Below are 19763 nucleotides of genomic sequence, written 5' to 3' on the forward strand. Positions count from 1 at the left end.
AAACTCATCCCTCAGATCCAAAGAGTGTTTAGGGCCAGGGAGGGCACGCTAACTAATCTTACTGCACTAACACTCAGCAGAAAATGCCAAAAATAAGAACACGCAGATTTTTGCCTGTTTCATGGACCTCAGGTCTGCCTTTGACTGAGTGCCCAGAAGACTCTTATGGGAAAAAAGTCCAAATGGGGCATTCCATGTAACTTTTTGAATGCAATCAAAGAACTATACACAGGAACACGGGCTCAGGTAAAAATTGGGGATGGCAGCCTACCAACAACAAAAATTCACATAAGTCACGGCTTAAAACAGGTGTGTGCTAGCCTCAAGTCTTTTCTACTTCTATCTAGCCACCTTGAAGACGCACTCAGGATAGTAAATAGTCACCCACCAACGTTGGCCAAAGAGGAAATTGGATTCCTTCAGTATGCCGATGACATTGTACTACAAAGCCAAACTTCAAAAGATTACAACGCAGTAGGAGTGCTGTAGAAATATACATGGATAAACAAGGGCTAAAACTAAATCTTAAGAAGACAAAAACTGTTTGGTTGGTGGATTCTAAATATAAAACATTCTTGGTAATTGGAAGTTAATAAAGTCGAGCTTGCAGACACAGAATACCTTGGATTTAAAGTTGAGCATAAATTGAGTTATAAACGGCCGCTAGCAGCAATGTCGGCCAAAGCGCAATTGCTCATATACGGTTTTAAATTACTAAACAAATAAAATAAAAAAAGCTGCCCGTTATATGGCCATCTGCTTTCTGTTATGCGCGCCTAGTTAATGCCAACGGTGACCGATGGAAATGAAACAATGAGGGTCATGAAGTATCAACCTTAAATAAACGCCAAACAAATGTTTACAAATCTGTTTTTCACATCCCAAAATCAGCCTCTCCGGCACAAATTCAGCTATGGCCTGACCAACCAAACATTTCAGAGCAAAGGCGCATTCATCAAACTATGTGGGAGTCTACGCACATCCGAAAGTGTTTGTCGATAATCTGTGCTGGAAAGAAATTGAGGAACAAAAACAGATCATAAAAGGTTCCTGGGGTTACTTTCTAAATCCGGCTATTGAGGAACTTTGCGCGCAATACATTTGGAAAACCAGCATTGGGAAGGTGGCATTTAATGAAGCAATTCAGTTAACTATCAAATAACTGTTTTATACTATAGATGTGAAGAAACTATTGCAAAGACATCACACCTGGACAGTGATCAATTCATATATTAACTTGAAGCCTCAAGAATACTCATCAGCTCACTTTTAAAAGGCCATAAAACATCAGTTTATGCAATTTTGCTTCGACTTGTGGGAAACGCAGGCTCTTATCCCTAACTGGAAAGACCAGTTTCAAAACAAAAATTGTTGATTGTGTAAATATAAACAAGAATTTTTAACACATTCTTGGCTTATGCCCAAAGTTCATGATAGAAAGGAAAAAAGTACTGAAAGAAATATTCATTAAAATGAACATTTGAACCTGTATAGAAGCGGTAACCACCTGGTTAGGCGGTTCTTCAATCCCCCTAGTCTGCAGGGGGTAACATTTTTTTTTTTTTTTTTTTTGAAAATTTTATTGAACAATAAATCAATTACAAGCATGGGCCTACAACCACCGGGGCCGGCCGCTAGATTCAGAAAGGCTCATACAGTACTTAAGGCAGTAGTCGACTCCCGGGGCCCAGTCCCGTACACGGCTCCGGATAGTCCTAGGGAAGCAGGATACATAGGTTTAACATAAATAACAAATAAAAAACAAAAGGCGAGGCATAAGGACAAAAAATTGTGGGTCAGGCTACCTCCGGGGGACTCTACTTCAGACCTGCAAATAGCTATCAGGAGGAAGGAGTACTGATAGGTCGGGGGGGGGGGGTCACGGGAGAGGAACGTCTATAGTCGGTTATTCCAAAAGTCGCAAGGAACCATCAAGGGTCAGGGGGACAAAGCAATATCGGTGTCCACTAGGGGGGGAGTACAGATACCTCCACGATACGCGTTCCATTGCCCCCAGATTCTACCCCATGCCCCCGGTTTACCACGAGTCACATACACAGTCTTCTCCCTGAACATGCACCAGTCCATGTTCTCCTTCCATACGGACACGGTGGGAGGCCGCTGGGAACCCCATAGCTGCGCTATATCTCTCTTGGCAATCATGTTCCCCAGGGCCGCCCACCGAGTCTGAGCCGCGTTATAATCATTGGGCTCCCACACATTCAGGACACAGCGACGCACCTCTGGCAACAGCGCAACCCCGGTGACTTGTCCCATGACCTCATGAACCCGGCGCCAGTATTCAGCCACCTCGCGGCACTCCCAAAGGATATGGAGAAAGGTGGCACTGAGCCCACATCCCCGCTTACAGAGCCCGTCTTCAGAAAATCCCATCGAGACCAAACGGGGACCCGTCACATACACCCGGTGGAGAATCTTAAGCTGGACCAGGCGGAGACGGGCTGGAATGGCCACTTCCTTGGGGGACGACAGTGCGGACTGCCAGTCCTCGTCGTCCAGCTCCACCCCATCCCCCGTCCACGCCTCCCGGAGGCGCACCAAGAGGTCAGCCCGATTATTGATAAGTTTTTTATAAATTAAAGAGATAGTACTGTCGGGGACATGACCATCAAGTATGCGGTCCTCGAGGGGCGAAGAAGCCGGGATCTTGGTCCCCTCCCCAAAAACCGAGAGCAGGGCATGCCGAACCTGGGCGTAGCGAAAGAACTCTCTTTCCGTAAGTTCGTATTCGCTCTGGAGCGCCGCGAATGTTTTAACCGCACCCTTTATCCATAAGTCTCCCACTCTACTAATACCAATCGTGTCCCAACGTTCAAACCCCTTCGTTGTCCAGAGGCTTCCCAGTCGGTCGGAGGCAAACAGGGGAGTAGCACATGTTAATCGCTCACTCCAGCCCATGGCTGCATTGGCCGCCCTCCAGATCCGTACCGCAATCTTAGTAGGGCCCGTAAGGGTCCGTCCAGCCGAGCTGGAGTAAAGTGCCCTGTTATAATTTCCGCCGGGAAGCAGGAATTTATCCATCTCATACGCCGGATTCAAGCCAGGCGCATACGTGGCATGGTTAATGGCCGATAGCTGTGAGGCCCAATAATACCTGCGAATGTCGGGAAGCGCGATGCCCCCGTCATACCAGGGGAGAGTAAGTTTTGCCAGAGCGATACGAGCCCGTCCGTCCCACACCAGTCTCCTCTGCAGGCTCTCCACCTCCCGAAAGTAGGACACAGGAATGACATCGAAGGAGTTCTGAAGTGCATAGAGGAATCTGGGAAGGGACATCATTTTAAACAGCGCTGCCCGACCCAGCGGGGACAAGGGCAGCTTACACCACCGAGCCGTGTCCTCCCTCAAACGCCGAAGTGGAAGCAGGAGATTCTGCTCATAGCGAGCCACCGGGTCCATCGAGACGTATATTCCCAGGTATTTAAAGCCGGACAGAGATAATTGGATCGGAAGCCGAGGCGGCAAGAGAGGAGGGTCGCCGGAGATAGGATAGACACAGGATTTAGACCAGTTGATCGTTAGACCCGAATTTCTCCCAAAGGAAGTCAGAACATCGAAGAGAACATTAAGCGAATGCCGCGGCGAGGTGAGATACAGGAGAATATCGTCTGCATACAACGAGACCCGATCCTCGAAGCCCGGGGCCCACCGAATCCCTCTGAGCGAGGGCTCCCAGCGGAGCCAAGCAGCGAGCGGCTCCAAGGCAAGAGCAAAGAGCAGAGGGGACAACGGGCACCCCTGCCTCGTACCCCTACCGAGAGCGAAGGGCCGAGAGACCCGACCATTAACCACCACCTGAGCCATGGGTCCCGTGTAAAGAAGCTTCACCCAGCCAAGAAATCCTTCCCCAAAGCCGAATTTGGTCAAAACAGCCCAGAGGAATGGCCACTCGATGGTATCAAAGGCCATCGTGGCGTCTAAAGAAACCAGCACGGCCGGTTCGGAGAGGTACGCCGCCCTGGCGAGGGCGCCGTGAAGACGCCGCAAGTTAAGAGCGGTGTTACGGTGAGGGATGAAGCCGCATTGATCAGGATGAATCAGATCGCAGATAACGCTCAACAAACGATTGGCAAGGACTTTGGCCAGGATTTTAGGCTCTGCGTTTAGCAGTGAAATAGGCCTATAGGAGGCACAGCGGTCTCGTGGCTTACCGTCCTTGGGGATCACGACTATCGTAGCCAGACGCTGGTCGTCAGGAAGGGAGCCTGCCTCAAGGGATTCCTGAAACATACGACGGAGGAAGGGAGCGAGTTTATCCGGGCGCAACTTATATAGTTCAATAGGCAGACCGTTGGGACCCATCGCCTTGCCCGAACGAAGGGACCGAATCGCAGATGCAATTTCATCTACAGACAAGGGGGCGTCCAGCTGCTCACGGTCTTCGACGGACAGGCAGGGCAAAGCAATATCCCTCAGCAGAAGGCAAGAGTCTTCCTCGTCCCTATCAGTCACCGGGGAGTACACGGCCCGGAGGTGGTCCGCAAAACATTCCACAATCTCGCCAGGCTCAGTCAGACACACTCCATCCGAGACACGCAGCTCCGGGACCACACGATTCACTCTCTCCTTCTTATCCAGCCACGCAATCAACTTTCCCGCCTTGTCCCCGGCATCATACAATCGACCCTGCTGCTCCCTATACATCGTTTTGGCAGCGTCAGTGACAAGAGACCTGTATTCAAACTGTTTCAGGCTGAGGGCATGGAGCCCGTCCGGAGTGACACCCGTCTCCAAGGCCGACTCCAGCCCCGAGATGTCAGTCTCCAGCTTCACCACTGCCTCACTCTTATGCTTCTTAGCCACCACTATCTGGGAGAGGGCGTGTCCGCGGATTACGGTTTTAAAGGCTTCCCACAGGGACCTTGCGGACGACACCGACCCCTCGTTTTCAAGGAAGGATTGGTCCATAGCCTTAACCAGACTGTCGCGAGTCGTAGGGTCTCGCAGGTACCACTGGTTGATGGGAGCGATCCGCCCTGCAGACCGCGACTCGGTGTCAAAGAGCAACCACAGCGGGGAATGATCGGAGATACCCCGCGCCAGGTGCCTAATCTCTCGTATCCGACCAGTCTGTGCCGCGGGCATAAGGAAATAGTCTAACCTAGAAAGACTCCCATGCGCCCCGGAATGAAAGGTGTACTGACATTGGTTCGGATGCATTAATCTCCAACTATCTACCAGACCGAAGGTCTCCAGCAGTCCACCAAGCCATGCCTGGGCAGCGGGGAGGGCCCTGGGTGGGTGACGATCCAGGTCACCCGAAACCACCGAATTAAAGTCCCCGCCCATAAGCAAAAGACTATCCGGAAGTTCAAGCAGCATTCGACCCAAGTCCGCAAAGGTGGAGTTCTGGAGGCCCGGGGGGACGTAAACTGAGACCAAGGAAAGGGGCTGCCCCTCCCACCTTCCAGTCAGACACACATAGCGCCCTCTGTCATCCGAGATTACCCTAGTGATATCCAACGGAAGTGAGGATCGCAGGAGAATGCCCACCCCCCTGGAACCAGTTGTGAAACCAGAATGGGCCACGAGGCGGTATCCCCCCCTGTTCATTGCATGACAAACATTACCAACCAGATGCGTCTCCTGGATAAACACCACATCAGGAGTCAGACGGCGCAAATACTGCAGTACTACACCCCGTTTGATACGGTCCCCCAACCCATTGACGTTCCATGACATCAGCCTCAACCCGTCCCCCCCCATCCCCTCCGATAGATCAAAGGCCCCCCATTCAGTAGCACAGTTCCCGAATCTGGACAAAAATCAGTACCTCGCCCTGCAAACGAAAAAAACACAGCAAAACAACCCCTCCCTCCCCCCAACCCCCCCCCAAATCCAACTCCCCCCACCCTGCACCCCTGCGGGCCAGAAAACCCCCCCAACTTGCAGTGTGCCTGTCGCCCTCCTAACCCCATTCTACGAAAAGACCCCGGAGGAGGAAAGGGACCCGTCCCCGCCCGCCCCCCACACAGGTCCTAGCGAGACAAAATGAACAAAAGAAGTAAAACCCAGCTGAACAGTGCAAAATGGCAGATTCAAGGACCAAAAGTCACTCCAAAGGGGACCCGTCACCTTCGGCGCCTGCAGAGGGCCCGAGACGGCCACCTCTGTCCGGCAGCGAGTCCAGCCAGTCACTCACGGCCACAGGAGAGTCAAAAAAGGCAGTCCGATCCTCATGTTCCACTCGGAGTTTTGCAGGGTAGAGCATAGAGTACTTTAGGCCCAGTTCACGGAGACGACGCTTCACCCCCTGGAATCCCATCCGCTGTTTCTGGACAAGTTGGGTAAAGTCCGGATAAAAGTTAATGGATGAGTTCTCATGACGAACCGGGCCGTGGACCCGTGAGGCCTGCAGAATCGCATCTCGGTCTCTATAGTGGAACAGTTTGGCCACGATAGGCCTCGGGGGGGCCCCCGGCCGCGGCCGACCGCCCGGAACTCGATGGGCCCGCTCCACGGCAAAGAACTTGCTTAGGCCTGCAGGGGCCAACTGTTGGAGGATGAGTTCCTCGACCAGGAGGTCAACCGGGCGGTCGTCAGAGGACTCCGGTACGCCTATGACACGGATGTTGTTGCGTCGGGCCCGTCCCTCGAAGTCCTCCAGCCGCCGAGCCATCTGGTCGTTGACCGCCTTAATGTCACCCAGCGCGGCCTGCAGGTCCGACACATCCGCACCAAGGGTGGAGGTCCGCACATCGAGAGCCTGAACCCTCTCGTTAGTTTTGGAGAGGTCTGCCCGAATTAAGGTGACATCGATTGCCACCGTGTCGATTTTACGGGCCAGGGCCTCGTATTGCGTGGCGATGGTTTCCCTGATGCCATCAATGGCGCCCATGATGTCCTGCAGGGAAAGCTCCGGAGAGACGGTCGTGCCACCGCCGGCGGCATCCGGGGGGGGGGCCGGTCGCTCCAGGGGACCCTCTGCCCTGAGTGTAGCGGTCCATGTTGTTGGCCTGGACCGGTCCCCCGCGGAGGGAGGCCTTAGTCTTACGCCCCTCGGGGCCCCCCTTGCCCCCCATGTGGTCACGGATAACGAAGGGGACCGCCGATCAAGAGTCGTAGGGGCACCGGCACCGCAGACCAGCGCCTCACCAGGGACCACAAGATAGCGGTGCGGGGGGACCCAAGGCGATGGGCACACCAGTGGCAGGTGGAGACAAGGCCTCGTGCAGAGGCCAAGGAAACACCCCGCCACTACAAGCGCCCTCGCAGGCCAGCCCCCTGAAGTCCGAAAGTGAAACCGAAAGTGGTAGGGCGGCCACTGGCACCGTACTGCAGCCGCTGTTGTTCAATTACGACACGGCTCCACGGTTCCCCTTCGCCCCGGGCACCTCCGTCGGGTGGGTCCCAAAAGTTCGAACAACGACAACTCAGGATTCCCAGGTCCGATTCGAGTTCTGAAAAGAGATACGTGCTCAGCCGGTCTTCATCTACCAGATTCCATAAACCACATCAGGATATTCTCAGGATAAATTCCGAGGAGCAGCAAGGGTCCGGGGAGCCCTGTGCTCACGCGACCATCTTGGATGCGCGCTAGGCTCCTCCTCGGGGGTAACATTTTTAAAACTGAATCTAAAAGAAATAGGACAAATGAAGGATTAATAGAACATGGGATCCTTATGGAGAACATCTCTCTCGAACCCTAAACAGACCATTTGCACTTCAGAAGAGATCAACAAATTAAAATAATGTACAGCACAAGTGACCAGGAAAGCAGTTTTAGGCCATGTGCTGGACACTGGTGAAGACTAGTTTCCCAGCTACATGATGGCTTCACTGAAAAGAGGGATGTTTGGTATCAAACATATTGTATTTGCAAACCCACACTGATGCCAGTGTTGGATTTACCAATACATACATAGATGGCACTTTAGAAGTGCCACTAAATCACTATGAGTACTCCCACGATGGACCAGTCAGCAATGAAGACTCTGCTGCTAACTAAGATGATGGTATGCCCTATTTGAAGTAAATAACACCACCTAGGTGTGGGGAAGGAAGCAAGTCCTTTTGCTATTATATTCCCTCACACACCCTAGTGGTGCCATGCTTCATCATCGGGACACCCCGACGCCTAAAGGTCAGGGTGGGCTCGACCAATATTTCAGGGAGCATTTAATGAGATGACTTTTGGCCAGGGGGTTTAAAGATTAAAAATCGGCGTCAAACCCCAGTTTCCCTTTATTCTTGGGTTTGGCACTGATTTTAAAAGATAGAAAAGAGGGTTTCTAGGGATATTATGGTCCTAGGACCCTATTGCCAACATGTTTCTGTCCCTAATGCCCCATAAAGGGTGCACGGACATTCGTCAGGGCTTGTGCCCCCTGTAAGATAGAGAAAAAGGGGGGAGAAGTTCCTGCAGTAAGGGCAGATAGCTGCTCCTTATTAAAATGGGTCGTTCCGTAAATGAATTCACTCCATCCCAATTTAGGAGAGGATAAACATCTTGTGGGACCGCTACATGTGGGGTAGCCCTGTAGTCACACTGCCACCAAGGGTCCTGCCCCTTGTAGACACCTATTTGGTACTGGCTCCCACAGCTTGGAATCAAACATATTGTATTTGCAAACCCACACTGATGCCAGTGTTGGATTTACCAATACATACATAGATGGCACTTTAGAAGTGCCCCCTGTAAACCTACCAGTCTCTGGTGTGCTTGCTAACTGGTTTCTGTCAGCCTGATGGGTCTAGGAACTCAATAATTCTTATATGCACTCTGCCACTCATCTTCATACTAGTGCATCCATTCATCCATTTACTGACTCATTCTTGCATTCACCCTCTGACACAATTTCCGTAAAACACACAACGTTAACATCATGTGCAAGATAAAATACAAGTAGAACAAGCAGTGGCATAGCCAATAGGTCTTGCTTTTGGGACCGTATAAGCTGTTGCATTGCTAAACATTGATGTTGTTGCAATAAGGATATTGTGCTGCATAACTAAATACTTATAAGGTCCCCAAAGCGAGACCTATTGGCTATGCCAATGCTTGTTTTTATTGCTATGATTCACATAACCACATATCGCGACAACAGTTACTTTGTGACAAAGGTGCATGAACATAGATCAGAAATTGTCTGTGTTAAAACCAAGTAGTGTAATGATAATCAAAGGTTATTAGTCACAGTACCTGAAAAATAAACCTAGATGTCTTTAACCCCTCCCCTGCTCATGACGGAACCACTCCGTCATGAGCCACGGTCACCACAGACAGAAACCAGTTGTGCATATAAGAATTATTGAGTTCCTAGACCCATCAATGACTTCAAAAGGCACTTTCAATCATAAGCCAGGCCTACTGTCATTGTCCATGCTTGTTCTTCCCTTTTGCAATAATTTTGTGCCGTCATTATGTTGTGCTTAAGACTACTGTCTTAATGTGCCATTTGTAAGTGCTGGCCATGGAACCGGTACAACGATTTTTGGATTCTTAGGAAAAATTATGTTTTGCCATGTTCGTGCTCCTTTTTCCGAATTGAGCAAGCTCAATGGGGTTAGCGGTCTACTTTTAAAATCAGTGTGTAATATGTAGTCCCATAGTCTAATCCATCAGAGGTTTATTATAGGAACCTTTAATTCAGAAAGTAACTTTTTTCAGAGACCAATGACAATTCAATATGTGGTGCACGCCGCACCAAACGGTTAATGTTACTTGCAATTAAACTAAAGGTTTCTCTTAATGCCACAGAACAGTATTTACCCATTAAACTCAGTTTGAAGCTTTAAACCAAATGAGGTTTCCAAAATGTTTTTACAAATGCAGTAGATTACAAAAAATAGGTTACTCTGCGTTTACACAGCTAAGTAGCACCGTTGTTTATGCCTCACACACTGCGGGTGGTGATGAATGGGCACGGAACATCCAAAGGACACAGTCTGGTTCTGTGCTGGACATCATGGCTGTGCTGGTAAAGCCATTGCTGGTGAGGGTAGCCTGGTTGCGTAAAGTAGTATCTGCCTGTATCTCTTCTATAGGACACACAAGTGTTATTTCGAGGGACACAACCATTTAAGCTTGGATGGGACCAATAATTAAGCAAGGACACGAGAAGGTGAAATTAGGAGAGAAGAGTGAAGAGCCTAAGTATCTTATTTTTGATTTGTAGGGTGCCAGATTGCTGTGAAGCGTGAGTGCACTTAAAAATTAACATTAAGGCTCCCAATTCAGCTCCAACCCCAAAAGTGAGCAACCTGAAGGGTAAGTATGAGTTTATGGTGCTGGTAGGTTAGGTCATTAGACGAATGCCTTCTAAGGATGTCTCCTGTTGGCTTTGAAGGTAGCAGTGCTGCTGTCACACTGCCATGGCATATGGATATCTACACACATCCCATTTCTACAATCTGAGGGTGCTTGTGACTGATTTGCCGGATATAAAAGCACAAGCATCGCGGCACCGGCGCTTTACTTTGAACATTACAAGTAAAGCGCAGGTGCCGCGATTATAGTAAAAGTAAAGAAATAGATGTTTTTTTCTATTACTTTTGCTATAATCGCGGCACCGGCGCTTTACTTTGAACATTAAAAGTAAAGCGCGGGTGCCACGATTATAGTAAAAGTAAAGAAATAGATTTTTTTTCTATTTCTTTACTTTTGCGAAAGTGAAAGTGATGGCGATCGCGAGGGTGAAAGACAGTGGACGGCCAGCCAGCCAGTAGCACTTTGAAAACTCACCTTCTAAATGTCTTGCAGAGCAGCGCATGCGCGCTGACTCAGCAAGACCCAAAAAACGACTGCAAACTCTACACATCAAATAATACTTCATAACAAACGTAAAATGTCCCCTTAAATGTGGAATGTCATTACATGTAAACATATTTCTAAAAGAAAACTTACATCTAGTGCTACTTGCGTCTCTTCTTTCAAGGGATTATTAGGACTCAGCCTCTCATAAATGACAGTATCTGCACCTTTGCAGTACAGTCTTTTGTTGCCTTCAGGTTCAGTTACTAATAAAAAATAATTAAAAAAACAGTTTAGATGTAATAGCAATTCCAACTTTATCAATGTTCAAAAGCTGCTTTGCTTCACAGAATCCATCATGTTCATTACACAGAGAAAAGGTCCAGTGACCAATGACTTCTACTAAAACATTAAGCAACATAACTCTAGTTCCTTACAACTATTGTTCATAAACAAGGTGTAACAACTCAACCAATTCCCCCTGGATTGTGCTAACTACTGCTACTTGGCATTACTTAAGAGACTACTCAAAAGATTAAGTAATTCAGAATGCCACAGCTCATACAATCTTTAAATGTCCTCTCAAAGAACACATCATCCTAGTTCTCGTTCAACCTCACCTGCTGCATGTGAAAAAAAGAATCTGTTCCATGTTCTTAATCATTCTACACAAGATCCTACAAGGTCAGGTGCCTCCATTCCCAATAATTTTATTTTTATCTCAAATTCCATACCAACATTATAAGGCATCATATACAATGCTACTAATAAGCATAACAATCTTGAGGGAGGTAAGGAACATTCACAGCAATTTATCAGTTGTGCGCTGCATGGAGAAACCATAAGGATTACAATGAGGAGCAAGCAAGTGTGGTATTACAGTCTGTGTGACAGTAATACAACCAGGAAGCAGACCAGCATCCTACTCACAAGGTGTTCAGGACCCTCCATCGCCACTGACCGATTCAAGCATGCTCTGCGTCAAAGTCCATTGATTGCTGCAGGAGGTAAGTTCTAAAGGGCTGCCATATGTCCATGGCCTTGAGGAGGAGGGATAGCATTTCAATTCAAGTTGCTCATTGCAAAATGTCCGTAAGACATTGCTTGAATTTAAGGGCTTGTCCCCTACCCCATTTTCACGACACCAGTTGTTTGGTTGCTTTTTTCCAGTCCAGGGAGGACCTGGCCCGGCAATTCGTGATGGACTGTTCCCATTGGGCACAGGGTCAATAATTATTTGCATATGGCTGGGTTCAAACTGGAATGGGATTGGGAGCAAAAAACAATGGATTTAGGCCAAGATCTCTGTATTGGGGTGAATGTATGACATTGTTCTTCATTCTGTATATCAATTGTTCTTTGTGCATTAAAATTCAAAAGCTCTACATGTCCACTTAAGAGTCAATATATTGTTAGACCAACTGAGCACATCGAAAGCCATGGTGCTCACAGAGCAAAAAAATAAAACAAAGCTATGTTTTGCATTCCAATTTGGCCTGTTTTGGGGGAAAAAGGCCAAATTGTTACCATCACACAGCCAAATGTTTGTGTGTCCTGTGTGGGAGATGCAACATCACTTTTGCTTGCATTTGCAGACTATGGTTCCTGTAACACCTCTTGTATCAGGTCAATGGAGCAAAGGTGATTTTCTTCAGGTCCCACAGCAGCCGCTGCGGAAACTCGATACCTGTGAGCCTATTCTAGAGCCGTTGTCCGTTACGACAGCAACTGAAGCATCCCGTGGATCACGTGGAGGCTATAAGAATGCAATCATCAACATGGGTATATGCCGAGGACACTGATACACGTGGACCTTTATGGGGTCCAGTAGTAAGTCTATGTCCGGTGGTGCAACCGATGGGAGGATCAGACATATGTCCAACATGCATTTGTATTGCAGAATACACAGCGGAACACATGCAAGATGCAGTCAACCCAGACTGGTCTAAATGATAGGAACCAATACCCGCTTAGCTCCCGAAGTGGAGGTGTGCCTAGATAGAGAATGATGCGCTCACGACAATGTCGCACCAGCAGTGCTTTTCCATCTTGCGAACTGGGCCGTCTATTGCGTAGCAGGAAAATTAAAACCGGGATGCCCACTACAAGTAGTAGGACCAACAGAAGCCCTCCAAAAACGCTTCCCAATACAGAGTGTATGAATGCTGGAATAATTCAGAATAATTCAGAACCTATACTTTTAAATAGGTGCACGATCCCTCTCGTATTCGACATGTTAACGATACGATGAACCATTTTCTCGAAATGGAGGGGGGGGGGGGGGGGGAAGTTCGTTCGGACTAGTGCCTGTATCTCAGATGAAGACCTAGCAACCTGGAGATCAAAAGTCTCTCGGACTGAGGTTAAGGCCACATCCTTCTGCAAAAGCATGGCTTTCAGTCTTCTTCGAGAACCAAACCGTATAAAGGAAACATTCAATGAAGGCCGTAGGGTTGCCTCCCCAACTGTGTGGGTCGGTGGAAACAATACTTGCATACAAGTAACCCTGAAACTTACTGTGACTAGATAGGCGATGCCTGGTATCGTCCCACAACAGCCTTGATCGTTCAGCATCAAATAGCTACCATTCAAGAGCAACTCGAAGACCGGGTAAATCATGGCAGCTGGGGAACCCTTCAAGTGACATGACAAGTAGGCAACCGAAGCATTACAGGCTCCGTGAAGCAAAATGTATTTGCTAACTAGAGACCCACTCAAAGTACTTTCACAGTTTGAACCGCTAAGAAATAATTCAGTGTCCCCATTCCTACATCGCAATCTGTGCAGTAATCCCCAGTACTTATGTATGTATCCTTCTCCCAGCACTTCATACCTGCCTACCTGGTGATACTGGAGACAGTATTGAAATTGGAAAGTCGTGACTTGCAGTGTAATGTAGCCATGGATTAACCATTGTGTGGAAGGTGACTCCGCCATGGTGAAAGGTAATTGGTCCAATTTTTCAATGTGCAACATGCTATATTTTGCATCTCTTCGTGCCATTACCATCTGTCATTCCATTAGATTGCATACAGAGATCAGAGTCGTACTGTTGATGTAACGCCAGGGCACGTGGCTAGAATGCAATGATCATAGCATCCATCTTGATAATAGAATGGACCGCAATTACTATTGCCCATGTTGGAGAATAGGCAAATCCTGTTCCATTAGATCTACTTCAAAAGACACAATGTTGCCCAGTGAAATACATTCTAGATGATAGTGTGGTCATGCCATTGTCAACCACTGCCAAAGACTTTTGTAGGTTATCCCTATCAATCTCAGTCTCAGTTGAGAGATTTTCCATAGCTCGTTAGCAAAAGCATACAAGAAGCACTTGCACCGTGGCTTCTGGGGACCCAACAAAAGATCCCTAAGATCCATGTCATCCGAGAAGGGATAAGTGTTGTTTCACTGGGGGCATAACTTCCCAACACTAAGATGTCCCCACCCCAGAGTGTTGCGATTGTACATAGTGTCGTTCAGACCTATGGATATGAAACCTGTTAGAAATGGGATTTCTGGTTGGCTGAGGCTTGCTCCAAAGCCAGGCAGAAACCACCACTCTAGTCAGGGTAAGGGGGTAAACCCTGTAGATAACCCCTGCTCACCCCCTTGGTAGCTTGGCATGAGCAGACAGGCTTATCCCCAAGGTAATGTGTAAAGTATTTGCACCAACACCCACAATAACACACTGAAACACCACAAATGGACACTACACAAGTAATCACAAAAATAAAGTTATCTTTATATATATAAACTTAGGTAGATCAAAAACGATATGACACCAACACACACCATTAAACTTTGTTCTACAACAAAAAGATTCCCTTGTAGTATTCTTTGTAATCCTTGTGTAAGCAGTCCAATTTATCAATGTTCACCTTTCTAGAAAGAGTACTTGTCAGAGTAGAGGCACTTGTAAATTCAGTATGGCGGTGACTCGGAGAGCGCGAGCAGGTGCTAGTTACCACAAGGATAGAAACTTATCGGTTGTCCCCACCGTAGCGCGGGACGTGCTTACTCTAGAGATTACCTTGTACGGAGAGATGCGGCCGGCAACAACGCGTTAGTGCACACTGCTCCCCCAGTGCCGGTTTTGGTCCAAGAGCGGGGCCGGTTACTTTTTGGTATGCGGAGCAGAGGAGGCCTTCAATTAGTCTTTATTCCGGGCGGCGCGGCTTCACTTCGGGAAAGCGCCCCCGGCTTCAGATGCAACGTGGCGTGCCCACCCAATGGCAGCGTGGCTCCGGACGAGCCCCTCAGTTGCTAGGCGGCCGGCCGGGGCCGACGGAGTCACAGTACGCTCTTTGCTTCAGGCGATGCGGGTTTGCCCAATCCCGGCGCGGCTCCGACCGAGCCCTTCAGTCGCTAGGCAACCCGCGGCGCTGGGGCCAATCCCGGCGTGGCTTGCGGTGACTTAGGCAGGCACAGCACTCTCAATGAAGCATCCGGGCCGGCGACCGCGATTCCTTCGGGGCACAGCACTTCCAATGAAGCCCCCAGGCCGTCGGCTGCGATTTCTTCGGGGCACAGCACTTCCAATGAAGCCCCCGGGCTGGCAGCGGTGACATCTACGTACAGGCAGCAATTTAGGGCAAAGCAGACGCCCCGCAGACCCTCAGCTGCGTGCTAGTCTACAAAGCACGCTAAGTCACGATCGTGGGTGTAGCGTAGTTCCTATATCCCCGATAGGCTCTGCGCATTGGAATAGCATACACTATAGAGTTGACATAGGACTAAGGTCAGTATGTCTCTATCGAGTATATTAAACTTAATTACTTGTGTGTGCTAGCTAACTCGGAGGTCACTAGAAACTTCTCGAATATACAAAAAGGGATTAGTCTGACAACCGCATAAACATGACAACTATGTTTCCTTTTAGAATCGGAACAGTCTCGGAATCGTGGAAACAATAGATAACAGTTTCACTCAGTCAATCGTGCATGCTTCGTTTCTACAGAGTTGCACAGAAATAGAGAGACGGGCGTTTCAATAAAAGGGTTTGTTGAACAGTCTTATTTCTCATGCAAGAGATATGAATAGCTATAATAGTAAGAGACTGCGAAGTACAATATGTATGAGGTTAGCAGTAAGATAAAATAATACTGCAATAGCATGGTTTGTAGCTATGACATATATTAATGAAAATACATACATAAATAACATAAGTTAAAATGTGATACTCATCTGATGCATCTAAATTGTTCTACCCACAGTGTACCTAACATAAGTGCAGTACGAGGTTTGAAGTAGGTGCCATTTCTTCAGTGTAGCTAGCTATATTTTAGTTTAGCCAAGAGTTGCCAAAAGTTTCTCCAAGTTCTAATCAGCTCCATACCTTAGAATGGGAGAAGTTGGAATCTCTTTTCTGGACTCGATAGGCTAACCCCCGCAAGGGAAGTCAGAGAGCACTGGAGCTGGATTCTCTGCGAGGAGGATGGCAGCGTCAGGTCAGTGCATCAGGCTGGAGCTCCATCTCCTTCCGAACTTGCCGTGGCGAACTGCGTAGTCTGGGTTGGATCGAATCCTCCGGGAACCGCAATTTGCCAGGGCAAGTGCTGGTATATTTATACCTTGAAGGTGTCTAGGAATGCCAGTATTGACGTAAAAGTCAGGCAGAGGAACGTCATGAATGAACCCCTAAGGAATAGATGTTCATGCATATTTAATGAGTTCTTAGAGAAATCAATATTCAAGCTGAGGGAAATTCCTAAAGGCTTAAGGGTCTGGTTTTCCAAGAATTCATTGTGACGTGGATGGACGGATGTAGGTGGCCATGCTTATATTTGGTTTGTATGGACAGTGTCTAAATAAGGGCCGGATCTCTATGTCCAAATAAGGGCAATGTGAATTGTACCTATACAAGGGCATAAATCGGGAAACCTATATACGGTATCTAAATCTGCACACAACATGGGCAGATCACGCTCCAGGCAACGCAGTCCTCACGACAGGCCCCCAGCTGTGTGCCGATGAGCACACCGAGTCTGAAGCACACTGGCAGCTTCATGAAAGTGCAGGCTCAGGAGGCCACAGTCAGAGTGCAGAGACACGCACTCCGATGTTGATAAAAATGGTTTCTTCTGATAAACTTTTGTGTTCCTGAGTTTTAACAGGAGGCCAGCTCTCTTCTGGCCCTTGGAGACTCTCAGGACACGGCACACAGCAAAGTCCTTGGTTTTCAAGCAGGGGTGGTACACAGCACAGTCCCTTCTCCTCACCCTTAGTAGATTCAACAAACTGCAGGTCAGCCCCAGAACACACAGCAAGGGCAGTCTTCCTTTCCAGTCTCTTCAGTTGATCTCTTTGGGCAGAGGTTCCTCTTGATTGTAGAAGTCTAATTTTACTGGGGTTTCAGTTCTTACTTTTATCCCCCAAAAGTCTTTGCTCTTACATGTGTGAGGGGTCCAGGATACAGTCCAAACCAGTTCTAGGTGCCGTATTTCACTATCAGGACATGTTACCCACACTGGTACATGTCCTACCTTTCACATACACTGCACCCTACCATAGGGGTGTCTAATGTGTAAAAAAAGGGAAGGTTCAGGCCTGGCAAGTGTGCACACTGGCCAGGACAACATGGCAGTTCACAGACTGCGCACAGGCACTGCGGTGGCAGGCCCGAGACACCATTTTAGGGCTACTCAAGAGGGTGGCACAATCAGTGCTGCAGGCCCAATAGTAGCATTTGAATTACCTGCCCTGGCACACTCAGTGCACTTTACTAGGGACCTATTGGTATAACAAATATGCCAATCATGGATAACCAATCACAATAACAATTTACAGGGAGAGAATATGCACTTCAGCACTGATAAGCAGTGGTAAAGTGCCCAGAGTCCTATAGCCAACAACCACAGGTCAGGAAAAATAAAAGGGGAAAAAAGAAAAAAAGTTTTGGGATAACCCTGCAAAAAGGGCCATTTCCAACAAAACCTTTCACTGGTACCCCTGAATCTTGACACCTATTTGTGTCGATAGGCCAAACCAACCATCCCTTCCAATTGGGGTCTGATGAATTTTAAGAACCATTTTGTACTATGGTAACTAATGTATTCTCACTTTGTAGTGTATGGTTTTGCCAACCCTAAAAGTGAGGGATCTGAGGAGTTCTTGTTCTTGGCTAGCCCAAGACAGGAAGTCTGTTACACTGTGTTGTTCAGGAAAATCATCTGATGTGGTATGAGGCATGCTTTGGCCTCAGTTCCCTGAACTTGCCAATCTTTAGTCCCCCAGACAAATTGTGTCTATAGTGTCCCTCCAAAAGTCGAAGCCCTATAACACAGTCGGGATATAAAGGAAGCAGAGTAGATCAGCTTAGTATTAGTAGGCATATTTTCTTTGCAGAGGTAGGTGCAAGATTATAGTAATGAGAAGTCAGGTCTGAAGTGTTAGACCCAGAAAAATAAGCAAACTTCTGCGCAAATGTTGTTGAACCACTTTTCAGCGGTGTTGGGCAATGTTCCCATTGATAGTAAGTGAAAACATTACGTAGAATACTTGCTTTGTGCGAAAAATGGTGTCCATAGTGTTGGTAGCAAAACATGGTGTCAAAACTATATGTATCATCATACAAATCATTTGAAAATGCAGCAGATTGTTCTAAATTAGATAGCATAGTATGCACAGTTTCAATGTCCCAATCATCAGAGAGAGTACTAGAGGTGATATCACTAGGACACTTTAAATAAATGTGGCATTCTTAAAAGTTCAGTAGGACCATATACATCATAGGAGAACTACTACTGTAATGTTCACTAAGGACAGGTCCCTCTGTTCATCTGTTCAAGGTGTGACGATGTATGCAGTTTTAGGACCAAGTTCACATGTTGTACTGCAGAGCGTTCTGGGAGGTAATGTCCATTAAGGAGCAAGAAGAAGACAGTCACTATACCGATCCAAAGGAGTAGGAACAGTAGACCAATTGCAACCCAGAGCTGTAGCTAGGGAAAAAAAAAACTGTCTTTTTGAGCCAAAGGTAGAAATCAAAAATTCTTTTTTTATGGAAAAAGGCGGTGGCGGTAACTCGGGTTCACTTGGCTACAATAAGAAATTGTCAAAATCGATGAAGTAGCCAGACGCAGTTCTATCTAGCTTTGGTAGCTCAGCAGGTTTTGTGAAACTGTTAGATGCCTCTGTTTGAGACATTCACATAGACGTCGGTGTTAGGCCAAATTGAGATGTGGGTTTCATTTATAGTTTAATGCTGTTCAATTGCAACAAGTACATGTTGAATTCCATGGTTTGTAACTCCTTTACTTCGTGGAGTAGAATCTTCAAACGTTATTACTCTTTCCATTTGAACTTCCTGTATGGTAGTGAGATGAAATCTGTTGCTACCCAAGAACCCACTTGGCCTACTATTGAGTATCGGCCACATAATGTGGTTTGATCAGCTCAATTGAGACAAATCTCTTGTCTTTGCAGCCGGCAAGAGGTGAAAGAAGTACTGTTCTTGTTCCTTCGACAGCCAGGTCAGGTACAGGCACCTTGTAAGATGGCCCAAAGTCTTTTTTGTCCACTATCTTTTCTCTGACCAGGTTCCCAATCATCAGGACCCAGGTAGGACTTGCCAGAACAGCTTTCACTTCCCCGTGGTGGTGGGTCTCACTTGGATGTTGCTTTGTAATGCTCGGAATCCATCTAGTTCCCGTAAAACAGCATGAATCCACTGCCACCAAGATGTACTTGTAGGCCCAATCTGAATGTAGGGGGCCGGAGTGGTCCAAAAAGATACATGCAAGAGAGCTGATATCAGTAGTGGTGGACGTGCTACGGTGGAACTTTTCATCTGCTGACAAATGTCGCACTTGAGGACATAACCCTTGGTCTGTTTAGTGAGACCTGGCCACCAATAACGCTGCTTTAGTAGTGAAACAGTTGCAGTGATACCTGCATGTGCAGGCCCTTAATACTAATCTGCAAAGCATGTTTGGTATTGCTCTATCCCCCACTCCTGGAATTTAGGCATACGGAATGCTTTGCGCATCTTACTTGTAGGAGTACTTGAGTGGAAAACCTTTTGGCAAGGCTGAGCTGTTGCATG

At 47.6% G+C, this 19763-nt stretch overlaps 1 protein-coding gene across 2 annotated transcripts in view; it reads right to left on the reverse strand.

Annotated features, from left to right (window-relative positions):
* Positions 1-19763, reverse strand: part of ATP8B1 (ATPase phospholipid transporting 8B1) — a 546944-nt gene that overhangs the window by 223503 nt on the left and 303678 nt on the right. For both annotated transcript variants that reach the window (XM_085630200.1, XM_085630201.1), the window contains exon 17: positions 10868-10980. In XM_085630200.1, coding sequence (XP_085486326.1) covers positions 10868-10980 — 113 coding nt within the window. The remainder of the gene's footprint in view (positions 1-10867; positions 10981-19763) is intronic.

Source organism: Triturus cristatus, chromosome 2_1 (assembly GCF_964204655.1).
Source record: "Triturus cristatus chromosome 2_1, aTriCri1.1, whole genome shotgun sequence".
NCBI classification, from domain to species: domain Eukaryota; kingdom Metazoa; phylum Chordata; class Amphibia; order Caudata; family Salamandridae; genus Triturus; species Triturus cristatus.